Genomic DNA, 15,191 nt, shown 5'->3' with positions numbered 1-15,191 from the left:
TCTGTAACAAGTAATTTCAAGTTACATAGTTGCATCACCTTTCCAAAGCTTGTAACTTATTACTGTATCTGAAACAAGTAGTTTCAAGTTACATAGTTGCATCACCTTTCCAAAGCTCGTAACTTATTACTGTATCTGAAACAAGTACTTTCAAGTTACATAGTTGCATCAACTTTCCAAAGCTCGTAACTTATTACTGTATCTGTAACAAGTGCTTTCAAGTTGCATAGTTGCATCAACTTGTCAAAGCTCGTAGCTCATTACTGTATCTGTATTAATTGCTTTCAAGTTGCACAGTTGCATCAACTTTCCAAAGCTCGTAACTTATTACTGTATTTGTAACAAGTACTTTCAAGTTGCATAGTTGCATCAACTTTCCAAAGCTCGTAACTTATTACTGTATCTGTAACAAGTACTTTCAAGTTGCATAGCTGTATCTGTAACAAGTACTTTCAAGTTGCATACTTGCATCAACTTTCCAAAGCTCGTAACTTATTACTGTATCTGTAACAAGTACTGTCAAGTTACATAGTTGCATCAACTTTCCAAAGCTCGTAACTTATTACTGTATCTGTAACAAGTACTTTCAAGTTGCATACTTGCATCAACTTTTCAAAGCTCGTAACTTGTTACTGTATCTGTAACAAGTAATTTTAAGTTGCATAGTTGCATCAACTTTCCAAAGCTCGTAACTTATTACTGTATCTGTAACAAGTACTTTCAAGTTTCATAGTTGCATTAACTTGTCAAAGCTCGTAGCTCATTACTGTATCTGTATTAAGTGCTTTCAAGTTGCATAGTTGCATCAACTTTCCAAAGCTCGTAACTTATTACTGTATCTGTAACAAGTACTTTCAAGTTGCATAGCTGTATCTGTAAAAAGTACTTTCAAGTTGCATAGTTGCATCAACTTTCCAAAGCTCGTAACTTATTACTGTATCTGTAACAAGTACTTTCAAGTTACATAGTTACATCAACTTTCCAAAGCTCGTAACTTATTACTGTATCTGTAACAAGTACTGTCAAGTTACATAGTTGCATCAACTTTCCAAAGCTCGTAACTTATTACTGTATCTGAAACAAGTACTTTCAAGTTGCATAGTTGCATCAACTTTCCAAATTAACTTTTTACAGTAACTTATTACTGTATCTGGAACAAGTACCTCCTGAAACCTCCATCACATCTCTTAAACTCCTTGGTGTGACAATTTCTTCTAATTTGAAATGGGATGCCCATATAAATAATATCCCACGACAAGCAAACTCCTCGCTTTTCCTCCTTAAACTTTTAAATAAATTCATTTGCTCCCAATCACATTTACTACAAGTATACATTTCTTTTGTGCGTCCCATATTAGAGTACGCTTGTCCTGTGTGGCACCCTGGCCTGTCTAATGAAGCAACACAAAAAATTGAAAATGTCCAAAAGAGAGCTCTAAGAATTATTTTTAAAGAGGGCAAGATACCGTATTTGTATTTGTTAAATATTTCAAACCTAGAGACCCTCGAGAGACGAAGAAATAATTTGCGCCTCCGTTTTGCAAAAAATGCCATAACAAACCCTCGGACGGCAAGTATTTTCCCCAAACTTCACTCCCAATCCAGATTACAGCCGCCTCGAGCTGTTTCTGATCCCATCCCTGTTTTGTCCCCCATTCACTGCGTTACTTCGAGATATGAAAGAACTTTTGTCCCCTTTATTACCGGAAAAATGAATAAAATGTACCAATTGCTTCTTTTTTTTCTTTTTTTTGTCTCCCCCCCCCCCCTTCTTGACCAGTTTTTATTTTTTAACTCTTTTATTGACTTACTGTAGTTGGATTATTGACACTTTCTTAGTTTCTCTTTTAATTCATATGCATTTATGTCTCGCTCTTTTTTTTCTGTGTATTTGCGTTTATTTCCCCCCGACCCCTCCCTTTTTTTATTTATGTTATAATTATTTTTCTGATTCGTATTTGTGTAAGTTTAGTTTAATCAATTTTTATCTTTTTAACTTTTTAATTGACTTTTTACAGTTTTAATTATTGACTGTTAAATGATTATTCATTATGATTTTTCTATTTCGTTGTTGTTGTTGTTTCATTTTTGCCAGTTTTAGTGCAATCATTTATATTGTCGACTCCGAAGTCCGAATTCGGCCCTTTGTGGGCTTGTGATAGTGATCTTTTTGAAATAAATATCTTATTTTTTTTTTAAAAAAAGTGCTTTCAAGTTACATAGTTGCATCAACTTTCCAAAGCTCGTAACTTATTACTGTATCTGAAACAAGTACTTTCAAGTTACATAGTTGCATCAACTTTCCAAAGCTCGTAACTTATTACTGTATCTGAAATAAGTACTTTCGAATTACATAGTTGCATCAACTTTCCAAAGCTCGTAACTTATTACTGTATCTGTAACAAGTGCTTTCAAGTTGCATAGTTGCATCAACTTTCTAAAGCTCGTAACTTATTACTGTATCTGTAACAAGTAGTTTCAAGTTACATAGTTGTATCACCTTTCAAAAGCTCGTAACTTATTACTGTATCTGAAACAAGTACTTTCAAGTTACATAGTTGCAACAACTTTCCAAAGCTCGTAACTTATTACTGTATCTGTAAAAAGTGCTTTCAAGTTGCATAGTTGAATCAACTTTCTAAAGCTCGTAACGTATTACTGCATCTGTAACAAGTAGTTTCCAGTTACATAGTTGCATCAACTTTTCAAAGCTTGTAACTTATTACTGTATCTGAAACAAGTACTTTCAAGTTACATAGTTGCATCAACTTTCCAAACCTCGTAAATTATTACTGTATCTGTAACAAGTGCTTTCAAGTTGCATAGTTGCATCAACTTTCTAAAGCTCGTAGCTTAATACTGTATCTGTAACAAGTAGTTTCAAGTTACATAGTTGCATCACCTTTCCAAAGCTCGTTACTTATTACTATATCTGAAACAAGTACTTTAAAGTTACATAGTTGCATCAACTTTCCAAAGCTCGTAACTTATTACTGTATCTGTAACAAGTGCTTTCAATTTGCATAGTTGAATCAACTTTCTAAAGCTCGTAACTTATTACTGTATCTGTAACAAATACTTTCAAGTTACATAGTTGCATCAACTTTCCAAAGCTCGTAACTTATTACTGTATCTGTAACAAGTGCTTTCAAGTTGCATAGTTGCATCAACTTTCTAAAGCTCGTAACTTATTACTGTATCTGTAACAAGTAGTTTCAAGTTACATAGTTGCATCACCTTTCCAAAGCTCGTAACTTATTACTGTATCTGAAACAAGTAGTTTCAAGTTACATAGTCGCATCACCTTTCCAAAGCTCGTAACTTATTACTGTATCTGAAACAAGTACTTTCAAGTTACATAGTTGCATCAACTTTCCAAAGCTCGTAACTTATTACTGTTTCTGAAACAAATACTTTCAAGTTACATAGTTGCATCAACTTTCCAATGCTCGTAACTTATTACTTTATCTGAAACAAGTACTTTCAAGTTATATAGTTGCATCAACTTTCCAAAGCTCGTAACTTATTACTGTATCTGTAACAAGTGCTTTCAAGTTGCATAGTTGCATCAACTTTCCAAAGCTCGTAACTTATTACTGTATCTGTAACAAGTAGTTTCAAGTTACATAGTTGCATCACCTTTCCAAAGCTCGTAACTTATTACTGTATCTGAAACAAGTAGTTTCAAGTTACATAGTTGCATCACCTTTCCAAAGCTCGTAACTTATTACTGTATCTGAAACAAGTACTTTCAAGTTACATAGTTGCATCAACTTTCCAAAGCTCGTAACTTATTACTGTATCTGTAACAAGTGCTTTCAAGTTGCATAGTTGCATCAACTTGTCAAAGCTCGTAGCTCATTACTGTATCTGTATTAATTGCTTTCAAGTTGCACAGTTGCATCAACTTTCCAAAGCTCGTAACTTATTACTGTATTTGTAACAAGTACTTTCAAGTTGCATAGTTGCATCAACTTTCCAAAGCTCGTAACTTATTACTGTATCTGTAACAAGTACTTTCAAGTTGCATAGCTGTATCTGTAACAAGTACTTTCAAGTTGCATACTTGCATCAACTTTCCAAAGCTCGTAACTTATTACTGTATCTGTAACAAGTACTGTCAAGTTACATAGTTGCATCAACTTTCCAAAGCTCGTAACTTATTACTGTATCTGTAACAAGTACTTTCAAGTTGCATACTTGCATCAACTTTTCAAAGCTCGTAACTTGTTACTGTATCTGTAACAAGTAATTTTAAGTTGCATAGTTGCATCAACTTTCCAAAGCTCGTAACTTATTACTGTATCTGTAACAAGTACTTTCAAGTTTCATAGTTGCATTAACTTTTCAAAGCTCGTAGCTCATTACTGTATCTGTATTAAGTGCTTTCAAGTTGCATAGTTGCATCAACTTTCCAAAGCTCGTAACTTATTACTGTATCTGTAACAAGTACTTTCAAGTTGCATAGCTGTATCTGTAACAAGTACTTTCAAGTTGCATAGTTGCATCAACTTTCCAAAGCTCGTAACTTATTACTGTATCTGTAACAAGTACTTTCAAGTTACATAGTTGCATCAACTTTCTAAAGCTCGTAACTTATTACTGTATCTGTAACAAGTGCTTTCAAGTTGCATAGTTGCATCAACTTTCTAAAGCACGTAACTTATTACTGTATCTGTAACAAGTAGTTTCAAGTTACATAGTTGCATCACCTTTCCAAAGCTCGTAACTTATTACTGTATCTGAAACAAGTACTTTCAAGTTACATAGTTTCATCAACTTTCCAAAGCTCGTAACTTATTACTGTATCTGTAACAAGTGCTTTCAAGTTGCATAGTTGAATCAACTGTCTAAAGCTCGTAACGTATTACTGTATCTGTAACAAGTAGTTTCAAGTTACATAGTTGCATCAACTTTTCAAAGCTCGTAACTTATTACTGTATCTGTAACAAGTACTGTCAAGTTGCATAGTTGCATCAACTTTCTAAAGCTCGTAACTTATTACTGTATCTGTAACAAGTAGTTTCAAGTTACATAGTTGCATCAACTTTCCAAAGCTCGTAACTTATTACTGTATCTCTCATAAATGGTTTTTCGTTGCCTATTATCGATAGCTTGGTTAATTAATAAGACCTCTTAAAATAAAGAACTACAAAAAGCTTATAATTGAAAAGTAAAACTGAAACAAATAACAAATATGTTGTTCTGTTTTTTTAAGAAAAATTCTTATTCTTGAGATGGAAGAAATAGGAGAAAAACAAATATACTGCTATTTTTATCTTTGTTGAAGTCAGTGTATCGAAGTGAAGATTCAAAAACACTATTGCCGCACGTGGAGAAGAAGAAATAGAACCAAAACAAATATTTTGTTATTCTTAAAATTTCTGAGCTCCTGTATCCAAGCGACTGACTCAAAAACACTACTGCAGCACGTAAGACAGAGATATAGAAAATAAACAAGGAATTAATTGGATACAATAAGAAAAAGTTACTATTGAGTCACAATACTATTTCTGTTTCCAACAGTTTAAAAAACAAAACAAAAAAACCTGACGAGTTCTAGTTACTAACTTCTTTTAAAATATTATATTCGAACATTATTGCAATATAACTGCTGCTGATATTACATTCTTGTTAGAAAAAACATACACCTGACTGCACTTGAGTTAGAAAAAAAACAAGTGTATTGTGTCAAGGTTGTTGAAAATATAATGAAGTTTGTAACTCAGTTGTAAATTTCAGCTACAGAATAAGGATAAAACGATAGAGTAACGATAACACCATTTACTAAAAATAAATGATGTAACCAAAACCAAATTGGAATGTGACTAAAATAAAATGACAGAAACGTAAAGTTGACAAAAAACAGGAATAATACAAAAATTTAAAAATTAAGATTGCAGTCCGAGTCTACTGCTCAGTATGGGCCTCCCCCGGGTCACTCAGCGCGTCCCCAGGTGGCTGATAGGGGAACACCCTACAGATATGCAGGGTACTTACACAGAAGGCGCGGACCAAAGAAGGACGTTGGTCCGCCTTAGATAATAGAAACTCGGGCACCCTCACCTGGGGGCTGTAAATATCGGCGAGGAAGAAGAAGGCCCCTCAAATGTACACTCAGTAGCGCCCATCGGTGTGTGGACATGTCTGATGAGTTACAAACCTTCCCCCAGAAATGGTTTAAATTGAATGGTGACGCAGAAGAACATCGTGGGAGGATTCTCTATATGAGATCAACTGCGGCAGGGCGTAAGATCCAGATCAATGAACAACAGCCACTGCAAAGGGTTGCCTCGAACCTGACGGGTTACCCGCAAGACTAGGGACCTTGCGGTGATCTCTATTCCCACTTGAGAAGTGGCGCTCCTCGGGGAAATTATAGTACAGTAAACGACATAGCATTCGCACAGGATCCTGATTAATGGACGATTCTCCTGGGCTTGGTCTGTTTTGGTGGGTGTTTTCGGGCTGAAAAACCTCTTCCTAGCTAATTTATCTACTATGGGTTGCCTCCCCATAAAAGCATAATATTTGCAGGCTGTGAATATATAAGGAGCCGGAGGTAATAGGCTTGAGATTATCTGTGCATGATTTTGACCCTTGTTAGTAGAAGAGCATCTCCAAGTGCTGAAAACAATGTGGAGGCCAAAATGGGCCTGGGATTGCACAAAGCTTCCATTCAACTGGAGGTCCCAGGGACTTTTTGATCTCCAGTTCTAAGCCGGTTTAAGCACTTATGTGTAGATCTGAGAAGATGTGTTGGTATCTATCCTCCGGGACCATAGCTTTTCCTGAGGCCAAAATAATTTCAATGATTAAAAGAATATGAAAATTACAACTTAGGATGTTACAACGTTAAAAAATAATTTTCATATTGACACTGATGAATTCAGACGCTTCGAACTGGACTTATCAGGAATTCCAGAAAATCGTATCCCAGGGGGGCATCAAAAAGTGCAGGGTATCAGTCATAGTAGTATGTGCCCCTGTAGAACCAACTAACGGAGATAATGGACACTCAGAAGGATTTTATAGGGACAAATAGACAGGGTCGCAGGTAAAAATATGATGGTCTTATTAGATTTTAGCACCCAGGTCGGCAGAAACAGGGATAGATGGTATCCTAGCCTATGAAAATTTGGTGTGCGAAAAGAAAACAGTAATGACTGCAGACTGCTGCAATTTTATAGGCATAATAAGTCTAGTTATAACCAAGACAGCATTTGGTCATAAAATGACCCATAGTTTAACGTGGTATTCACATGATGGGATGACAGCTAACCTTATTGATTATGTTATTGTAAACCGAAGACTGGCTGGATCAATACAAGATACTAGGGTATACAGGAGTGCTGTTATTGATGTTAAAAGTAAAGATCATCATCTAGTGGTGTTTAGGGTTAACTACCTTCCGGGAAGCTATGACGTTGGTAAACTCTAGGATGCAAATTTGACAAAAAACTTCCAGGAACAATCGAATACTAAAACTTTAACAATAGTTTACAATTTGACAATAAGGTTAGGAACGCAACTGACTTGAAAGCTAGTACCCGACTGACCGTATTTCAAATTGTAGGCGGTACGAAAAGTGTGGTTCAATACCGCTTTCTAGGGCTATAATGAGAAAAAAGGTTGAGATTCCTAGGACAAGTTCTGCGGATGAAGGATGACAGATATGCCAAAGATTGTCCTTTCTGGCAAATCGTCTAGGGCTATAGAGAAATCTGGTCGTCCGTGGTTGGGGTGGGAGGATATCCTAAAGGAAGATTTAAGGGAATACGAATTTCCCAGGAGGATGTAAAGAGGGAGGATTTGAATCGATTGAGACGGAGGAAGAGCGTGTGTTGCTGTGTTGGCCTCGGGCGGCTTGGTGCTCCAATGAGTGGTTAGTAGTCCCTTCTGCACTTACAATGATGAATATGGACCAAGATTATTTCTTTATTCTTTCTTGGAAGGAAAATGATAATAATTATTCAGGATAATGGATAAAAATAACAATAAAATATTCAGAATAACGGGATTCCGGAACTCATCGAGTATCACATACTTAGTTGCCGAACAAATAAAGTCAGAACTTGTTTCTCATGCTTTAATGTTTTCTTTTCCTTTTTACTGCCCTTTAAAAAATTTTCCCCTTTTATTTACCCTTCTTTTTTGGTCTGTTGATGCCTCGCAATGTCCTCCAAAGTGGCAAAACTTCCTCTGCAAAAGCTGCAGTCATATTCTTTTATAGGATGGACATCTAAGTGATCTTTCAAAGCAGACAAACTTTTGAATTCTAATCCACAATCCAAATTTTGACAAAGAAAGACCTAAAAAAGAAGAATATTCTTAATGAGATTGATAACTGATTAAAAAATAATGATTGCTAATGCATATGAAACTTAAAAAAAAAACACTTAATAAGGCTCTGATCACCCTTATGCTAAGTGAGGCATTTACCCCTACTCATCATCACTTTGGACCAATCAGGGCTGCTTATAAAAGATGAAGCATATTATGATTGGTTTGATAATGATTATGCCTAGACAATAATGTCAAGCTAAGCAAGCATGTGAATTCGACTTGAGAAGAATTTGCTTGCATTTATAATTTCTTCTAAAATGATGCAGATACACTTTTCAAGATTCTATACTCGATGTAGATTTCTATTTGCATGCAGGTTTTGAATGCAGAAATATGTAGATTAGAACAAACTTTAATGTTTAGAACATTTTTTTCAGGACTTTTTTCAAATAACAAACCCACCTTCAATCTGTTGTGTTATACAGAGTACCAGCTTCATAGTATGGGCTTATTTAGAAGTTGTCGTAGTATGAATCAACCCCCAAAACTTCCGAAAAAAAAAAAAACACGAAAACTTATCAACCAGGCAATATATCATAATATGTAAACGCGGAAATACTGCTTGTTTTAAAACTACGATCCTTTTATAACCCAATCCTTCAAAACAGGAAGCTTTGTCGACCGTTCATGAATACCATTCTTCCCTTAACTTATCGCCAGGATTGAGAAGGGATGATTATCATCAACAAGATCCTGAATAACATAAGCAGTATCTCATTGGTTGACTACTCAGGAAGACTGGATGGCATTATCAAAATTTTTAGTGAGCGTGCAAACACAAAATTCAGGGGTTCTCTTAGAACCATTTAATTAGTCACTGGAATAAACTGAATGAGGCTACAATTTTTGCATTAATTGGGGCCATCTTAAAACAAATATTACAAGAGAGTGGTCAAACAAGCCATAGAAAATGATGCGGCACAGACAAGACAGCATCTATCTTTGTATGTCCACCAGTGTATACAGGATTCGTCCTAATCGTTGGGAAGCTTCAGCTAAGGTTCCAGGAGCATTAAAAAGTAAGGAGGTAGAGATATTATTTAAAAACTAATTTTAAAACCACAGAGAAAGAGTAAAAACTATAACTGAGACCAAACAGTGTTGACAGTTTTGTTCAGGTGCCAAACAATTAAAAAATTCGAGTAAATTTTGTCACCGTTTTCTATACAGAATGACACACAAATAAAAGACTGAAATTCGGACTTACACAAGGATACAAAATCACAAGGACTTGCATTGAGCCAAACAAATTCTCAAAAAATCATTATATTCTTGATTTCTTTGAATATTCACCTCTGTTTCTAAAAAGAATTATTTGAAAAAAACTACGTTTTCTAAAGAGTTAAAGAGGCTGAGTTACAAGGTCGAACCTTAAAACGTACAGGGATTAGGAGGCACAGTTGGGGGATGCTGCCCCCCAAACCCCCCTCTTTCGCAGCCTTTAAATAAAAAAAAAAGTTTTTTAAACTGAAAGTAAGGAGCGACATTAAATCTTAAAACGAACAGAAATTATTCCGTATATGAAAGGGGCTGTGCCCTCCTCAACGCCTCGCTCTTTACGCTAAAGTTTTTATTGTTTAAAAAAAGAGTTGTGAGAAAGTCAAACTTTAGCGTAAAGAGCGAGGCGTTGAGGAGGGCACAGCCTCTTTCATATACGGAATAATTTCTGTTCGTTTTAAGATTTAATGTCGCTCCTTACTTTCAGTTTAAAAAACGTTTTTTTATTTAAAGGCTGCGAAAGCGGGGGTTTGGGGGCGGCAGCCCCCCAACTGTGCCTCCTAATCCCTGTACGTTTTAAGGTTCGACCTTGTAACTCAGCCTCTTTAACTCTTTAGAAAACGTAGTTTTTTTAAAATAATTTCTGCACGTTTTAGTACAGTTTATTACTTGATTATTGCTTGACTAACTGTTAGCTGATCGTGTCAGGAGTTAAAGTTGGGGGGGTCGCCCCCCCAAAAACCCCCCCTCTTGAACATTCTTTTGTTTATCCTTTTAATTACAGAAGAAGCACATAACCGCGTAAACGATGCCTCCGAAACACTGTACGGTTTTTGGGTCGAACGTTTGACTCAGCCTCTTTAACAGCCCCCCCAACTGTGCCTCCTAATCCCTGTACGTTTTAAGGTTCGACCTTGTAACTCAGCCTCTTTAACTCTTTAGAAAACGTAGTTTTTTTCAAATAATTTCTGCACGTTTTTGTACAGTTTATTACTTATTATTGCTTGCCTAACTGTTAGCTGATCGTGTCAGGAGTTGAAGTTGGGGGCTGCCGCCCCCCAAACCCCCCGCTCTTCAACATTCTTGTGTTAAGGCTTTTAATTCCTGAATACTCAAATCACGTCGTACAGGGTGCCTCCTAATCCCTGTACGTTTTAAGGTTCGAACTTGTGACTCAGCCTCTTTAACAGCCCCCCCAACTGTGCCTCCTAATCCCTGTACGTTTTAAGGGTTGACCTTGTAACTCAGCCTCTTTAACTCTTTAGAAAACGTAGTTTTTTTCAAATAATACACATAAACAGGTTAGACATACTTTGTTATGAAAATTGACGCGCAGATATTTTCATAACAAAGCATGTCTAATCTGTTTATGTGTATTATTTGAAAAAAACTAAGGTTTTTCGTAAATGTAAATTCGGGGGATAATTTTTTCGGTCTGAAAATATCAAAAGTCCCTAACAGGTCGAATTCTGCTTCGAATGAGTCCTCATTCAACCGGATCCGTTGCCAACTGTGGCCTGTAGGCGTGGCTAAGAAAAAAAAAGAAATGATGATGATGAATTTTAAGTGGCTATATTTGGTTTTTTGAAAACAGGAGTGATCAGATTGAGCTGAAATTTCGAGGATAAGCTCCCAGGCCCCAGAAAAGCTTATCATCTAAACTTCAGCCCAATCTGACAACGTTAACGGGGGGCTGTGGTGGGAGGGTCCGAACTTCCGGCCCAGTTTACCCCATGAAGATAAAGTCGGAGGAGGATGAAATTTTGCAAGTTTCTTAGTTTGAGCTTGGGCTACAAAATGCGATTGCTGCCGTCTCTCTGCGACCTCTAGGACCTGAAATCGCTTAACATTGTGGTGGGTCGCCTCTTTATAGAGGCACAAGTGTGCCTCCTTGATAACACTGATTTTTTTCTTCTGCTATACCTTTATTAATTTTTTTCCTTGAAATGTCTGACACCAGTTCTTCTACAGCTTTTGGGTCAAATCTTCTACTGGAAAGTCTGCTGGTTTCTCAGTTTGAACCTTATCTACTTTCACTTTTTCACGTCTTCATTCCATATGGTACAGCTCCAAACTAGCTCTGACTGATCTGGCAAGACGCAGCAGCTTTATTGTGATCAGTTAAAATAAAAATTGGCTTCCTCTCACCTTAGCGTAGTGTGTCAGCCACAAAAGCCAATTCAGTGTCTACTATTCTTTGTGGACTTGAAGGCTCGTCAACAACAGAACTGATCGAGGAAGTTTTCCCTCCACGTCTACACTTCCCTGACACGTCTGCAATTTCAATGCAAAGTGACAACCCTGCTTCAACTACCCAACCCACCATGGACATTTGACATTTCTAGTTAGAATCTTCAGTTCCAGGATCGTTCACAAACCACTGTCTGAGAGGGACATCACAGGTGAGGGCTCTGAAAAGAAATCAATTCATGGGATAATTTGTCAACGAGTACTGAAGCAGCTAATATACACTTTTGTACTTCCAGGGAAAAAAGTTTCCTATCTTTAAAAATTTCTTTCTCAGAAAGAAGAACAGGAAGGAATATCTAACTACACAAGTCTCTGCGGGCATACATCCACAGTACTGCCTAAGCTTTAAATCCGTCATTGGGAAGACGTCATTGGGAGGTGCGATTTAGCCGACGAGAATTGTGCACAGCCTTTTCAAGTCAAAGCTTAATCCTGCCGTTGAAACATCCCGATAAAAGCAGTAAATGTTCCCAAAGGGCTTACGACAAATTCTAGCTCGATTAGCCTTCATAGACTACTTCTTAGGTATCTGAAAATTTTCAGTTACGTACAACTTCATATCTGGAAGTTCAGACTCTTTTTCCTTAGCATAAAGTCCATGAAATATACAACAAGAGCAGAAGAGGAGACACAGCAATACAGCAAGAGGAGATGCTCTTTTCAAGCTTACAATGGAAGGCCATGACTTTGAACTGAAACTGGCCGAAAACGTCAATACAAGCTGGCCACCCACTAAAAAAAGGTAGATGGCGATGATAATATCAGGGCACCTTTTCAAATCTTTTTCAAAAGGCCGTTTGAATACTGCTTTTCCTTTAATGAGTCGATAACTGACAAAGCTTTCTTATGGACCACTAAACCATCGTCAACATGCATCAACAGCCCAACAGGCGGAAGTTATTTTCGTCTTCTATTCACAGAAAGAGTTTCTTCTAGAAACCATATAAATATATATATATATATATATATATATATATATATATATATATATATATATATATATATATATATATATATATATATATATATATATATATATATATATATATATATATAAATATATAGACCCCAGTTTTCCCCCTCCCCCGCTGAAATTTAGTGTCTTCAAAAATCTTGTCAAACTGAAATAAGCCTACATAATTCAAGTATCCACAGAAACTGCTCATTTTTTTTTTTTTAGTATATCTTTACCTCTTTATTACTCTATGGCTCATTTTTCAGTTTCCACTGTTATTTTCACTTGACTTACGAAAATCGGCTCAAACTTCCCCCTTTCCCCGCCCCAGGATTCTTATGAAATAATGCCACTGATCAGTATGTAGACCATTTACCACTATTGTTCGAACTGCGAATGGCTCTTTATACGCTCACTTTGAGTAGCCTACTAGCAACGATCCGTACTCCTTATCACCTTCGTCAATGCTCTTTTTATGTTAGAAATAGACAAAGTGATGTAAATGCTTATTACAATCAGATTCTTTCTTGTCTAAAACGCGCGGAAGAATTAAGTGTCCCGAAAGCCAGAGTGAGAGCTAAAAAACTTGGAAACCTTTTTGGGATTTGGATCCTGAGCTAAAAGCCATAAAAAATAAAGCTAAGTTTTGGCTTCGGATTCAGGCTCTTTGTGGTATGCCTAAAAGAGGCGTGTTTTTTTTTTTATATAAAGCAAAGAACAAAACTAAAGTATAAGGAATACCTTCGAGGTATTAGGTATAAGGGCCTTAATTTTCCGAGTTCGTGTAAGAAGTGGACAGAGGTCATGACTCCGGAGAAGGTTGAGAAAGCTAAGGTTTCTTCAATTTCTGCACAAGCTTGGGCAGAAAAACATTCGTTTGTTTTTTTTGAAAGCAAATTACTTTGTTAATTCTTATTTTAGTCAATCTGTTTTAATTATTTATCATCAACGGTGTCATAGTCTCATATTATTACTGTATCTTTATCTCCCGGTGAAACTACTCTTATAAGAATTAAATCCTCTACGCTTAATCTTCAGTCTGATTGCAAACTTTTTATTTTACACCTTCAGTTGTTATTTCAAATTTGTTTCAGCTCGTTTGTTGTACCCAGTAGCTCTCTATGCGGCAGTATAACTTCAATTCTTAAAAAAGGTAAATCAGAATTATTTGTCTTACCGTCAAATTACAATATCTTGCAGTCTGAGCAAAGTTTTTGAATATATTCTTCTTCCTCAGGGATTGATTCTATCCACGGGGATTGATTCTTCCACGGGGATTGATATATTACTTTAGAAGTTTGTAGCGAAATATACAAATTTTTCTAAAAAATTTGGAAAAATTTGAATTTTCATTTTTTACTAGGTGTGATTCTTTTTGTTGCGTGTCTTCTAATTGTGTATTTCCTTGTGCTTCATTCTCGTTTTGGTTCGTTGTGATTCTCACTCTCGCTTGCTTTCTAACCAAAGATATTTTTTTGTACTTCATTTACACCATACTTACTTACTTGTACTTGTGGCGGGAATCAGGCGTTTCCACCTCGCCCGGCATCGATGATCTTGGAGACCTTCTTGGACCATGTTGAGCGATCTTCTGCCAGCTGCTCTGCAAAAGTAAGCCACTGAGTTGACCATCTGTGTCCGAACTTTCTGAATCCCCCGATAGGTTCAAGGTCTGATTTGGCCAGGTTCCACCAGTTTTTCCTCTGTCCTCCTTGGCGTCTCTTCCAGGAGCTAAGAGGCTCGACTAGAAGTATTTGGCGAGGCAAGTATTCTGGCGGCTTCCGTAAAACATGGCCCAACCATTTCAAACGGCGTTCTTTAATAGTGAACGCAACATCTCTCTGAATATTGCACATTCGACGTAGATCCGTGCTGGAGATACGGTCACGCAGCTGTATTCTGAGAATTCTTCACAGACAGGTATGCTCAAACACCTTCAGCGTATTCTCATGCTGTAGTTTTACCGGCCATGTTTCGCATCCGTAAAGGAGAACGGTGCGGACTAGTGCCATGTAGATTCGAACTTTCGTTCGGACACTGACTTCGCGGCAATTCCATAAGGGTTTCCAAAGGGAGGCAAAGACTGTCTGCGCTTTCTATATTCTCTGTTGGATATCAGCGTCGGAGGATCCGTCAATACATATTTGGGAGCCTAAGTATGTGAAACAGTTGATTTTTTCCAGCTGAACTTGATTAACAGTTAGTGTGAATGGTCCTGTGTCGTGGTTAATAGACACGAATTTCGTTTTCTCTGTGCTGACTTTCAAGCCGATCAGGTCTGCCCAGGCCACCACGTTGTCAAGCATGTTTTGAGCTTCTACGGGTTCTGACAGGAGGCCAACATCATCCGCATAATCGAGGTCAGTCAGTGAGAGATTCTGTCCGATCTGAACTCCTGGATAGGACGACAGTGCATTTTCAA

At 36.9% G+C, this 15,191-nt stretch overlaps 1 protein-coding gene across 1 annotated transcript in view; it reads right to left on the bottom strand.

Annotated features, from left to right (window-relative positions):
- Positions 1-15,191, bottom strand: part of LOC148951712 (uncharacterized) — a 142,043-nt gene that overhangs the window by 70,914 nt on the left and 55,938 nt on the right. Inside the window, exon 7 of the mRNA XM_089088651.1 lies at positions 8,146-8,312. Within this exon, the coding sequence (XP_088944777.1) occupies positions 8,146-8,312 (167 nt within the window). The remainder of the gene's footprint in view (positions 1-8,145; positions 8,313-15,191) is intronic.

This window comes from Artemia sp. Qi Xiang Cuo, chromosome 5 (assembly GCF_049724085.1).
Source record: "Artemia sp. Qi Xiang Cuo chromosome 5, ASM4972408v1, whole genome shotgun sequence".
NCBI classification, from domain to species: domain Eukaryota; kingdom Metazoa; phylum Arthropoda; class Branchiopoda; order Anostraca; family Artemiidae; genus Artemia; species Artemia sp. Qi Xiang Cuo.
The sequence above is the reverse complement of the archived record's forward strand: the minus strand, read 5'-3'. Positions and strand labels throughout refer to the sequence as shown.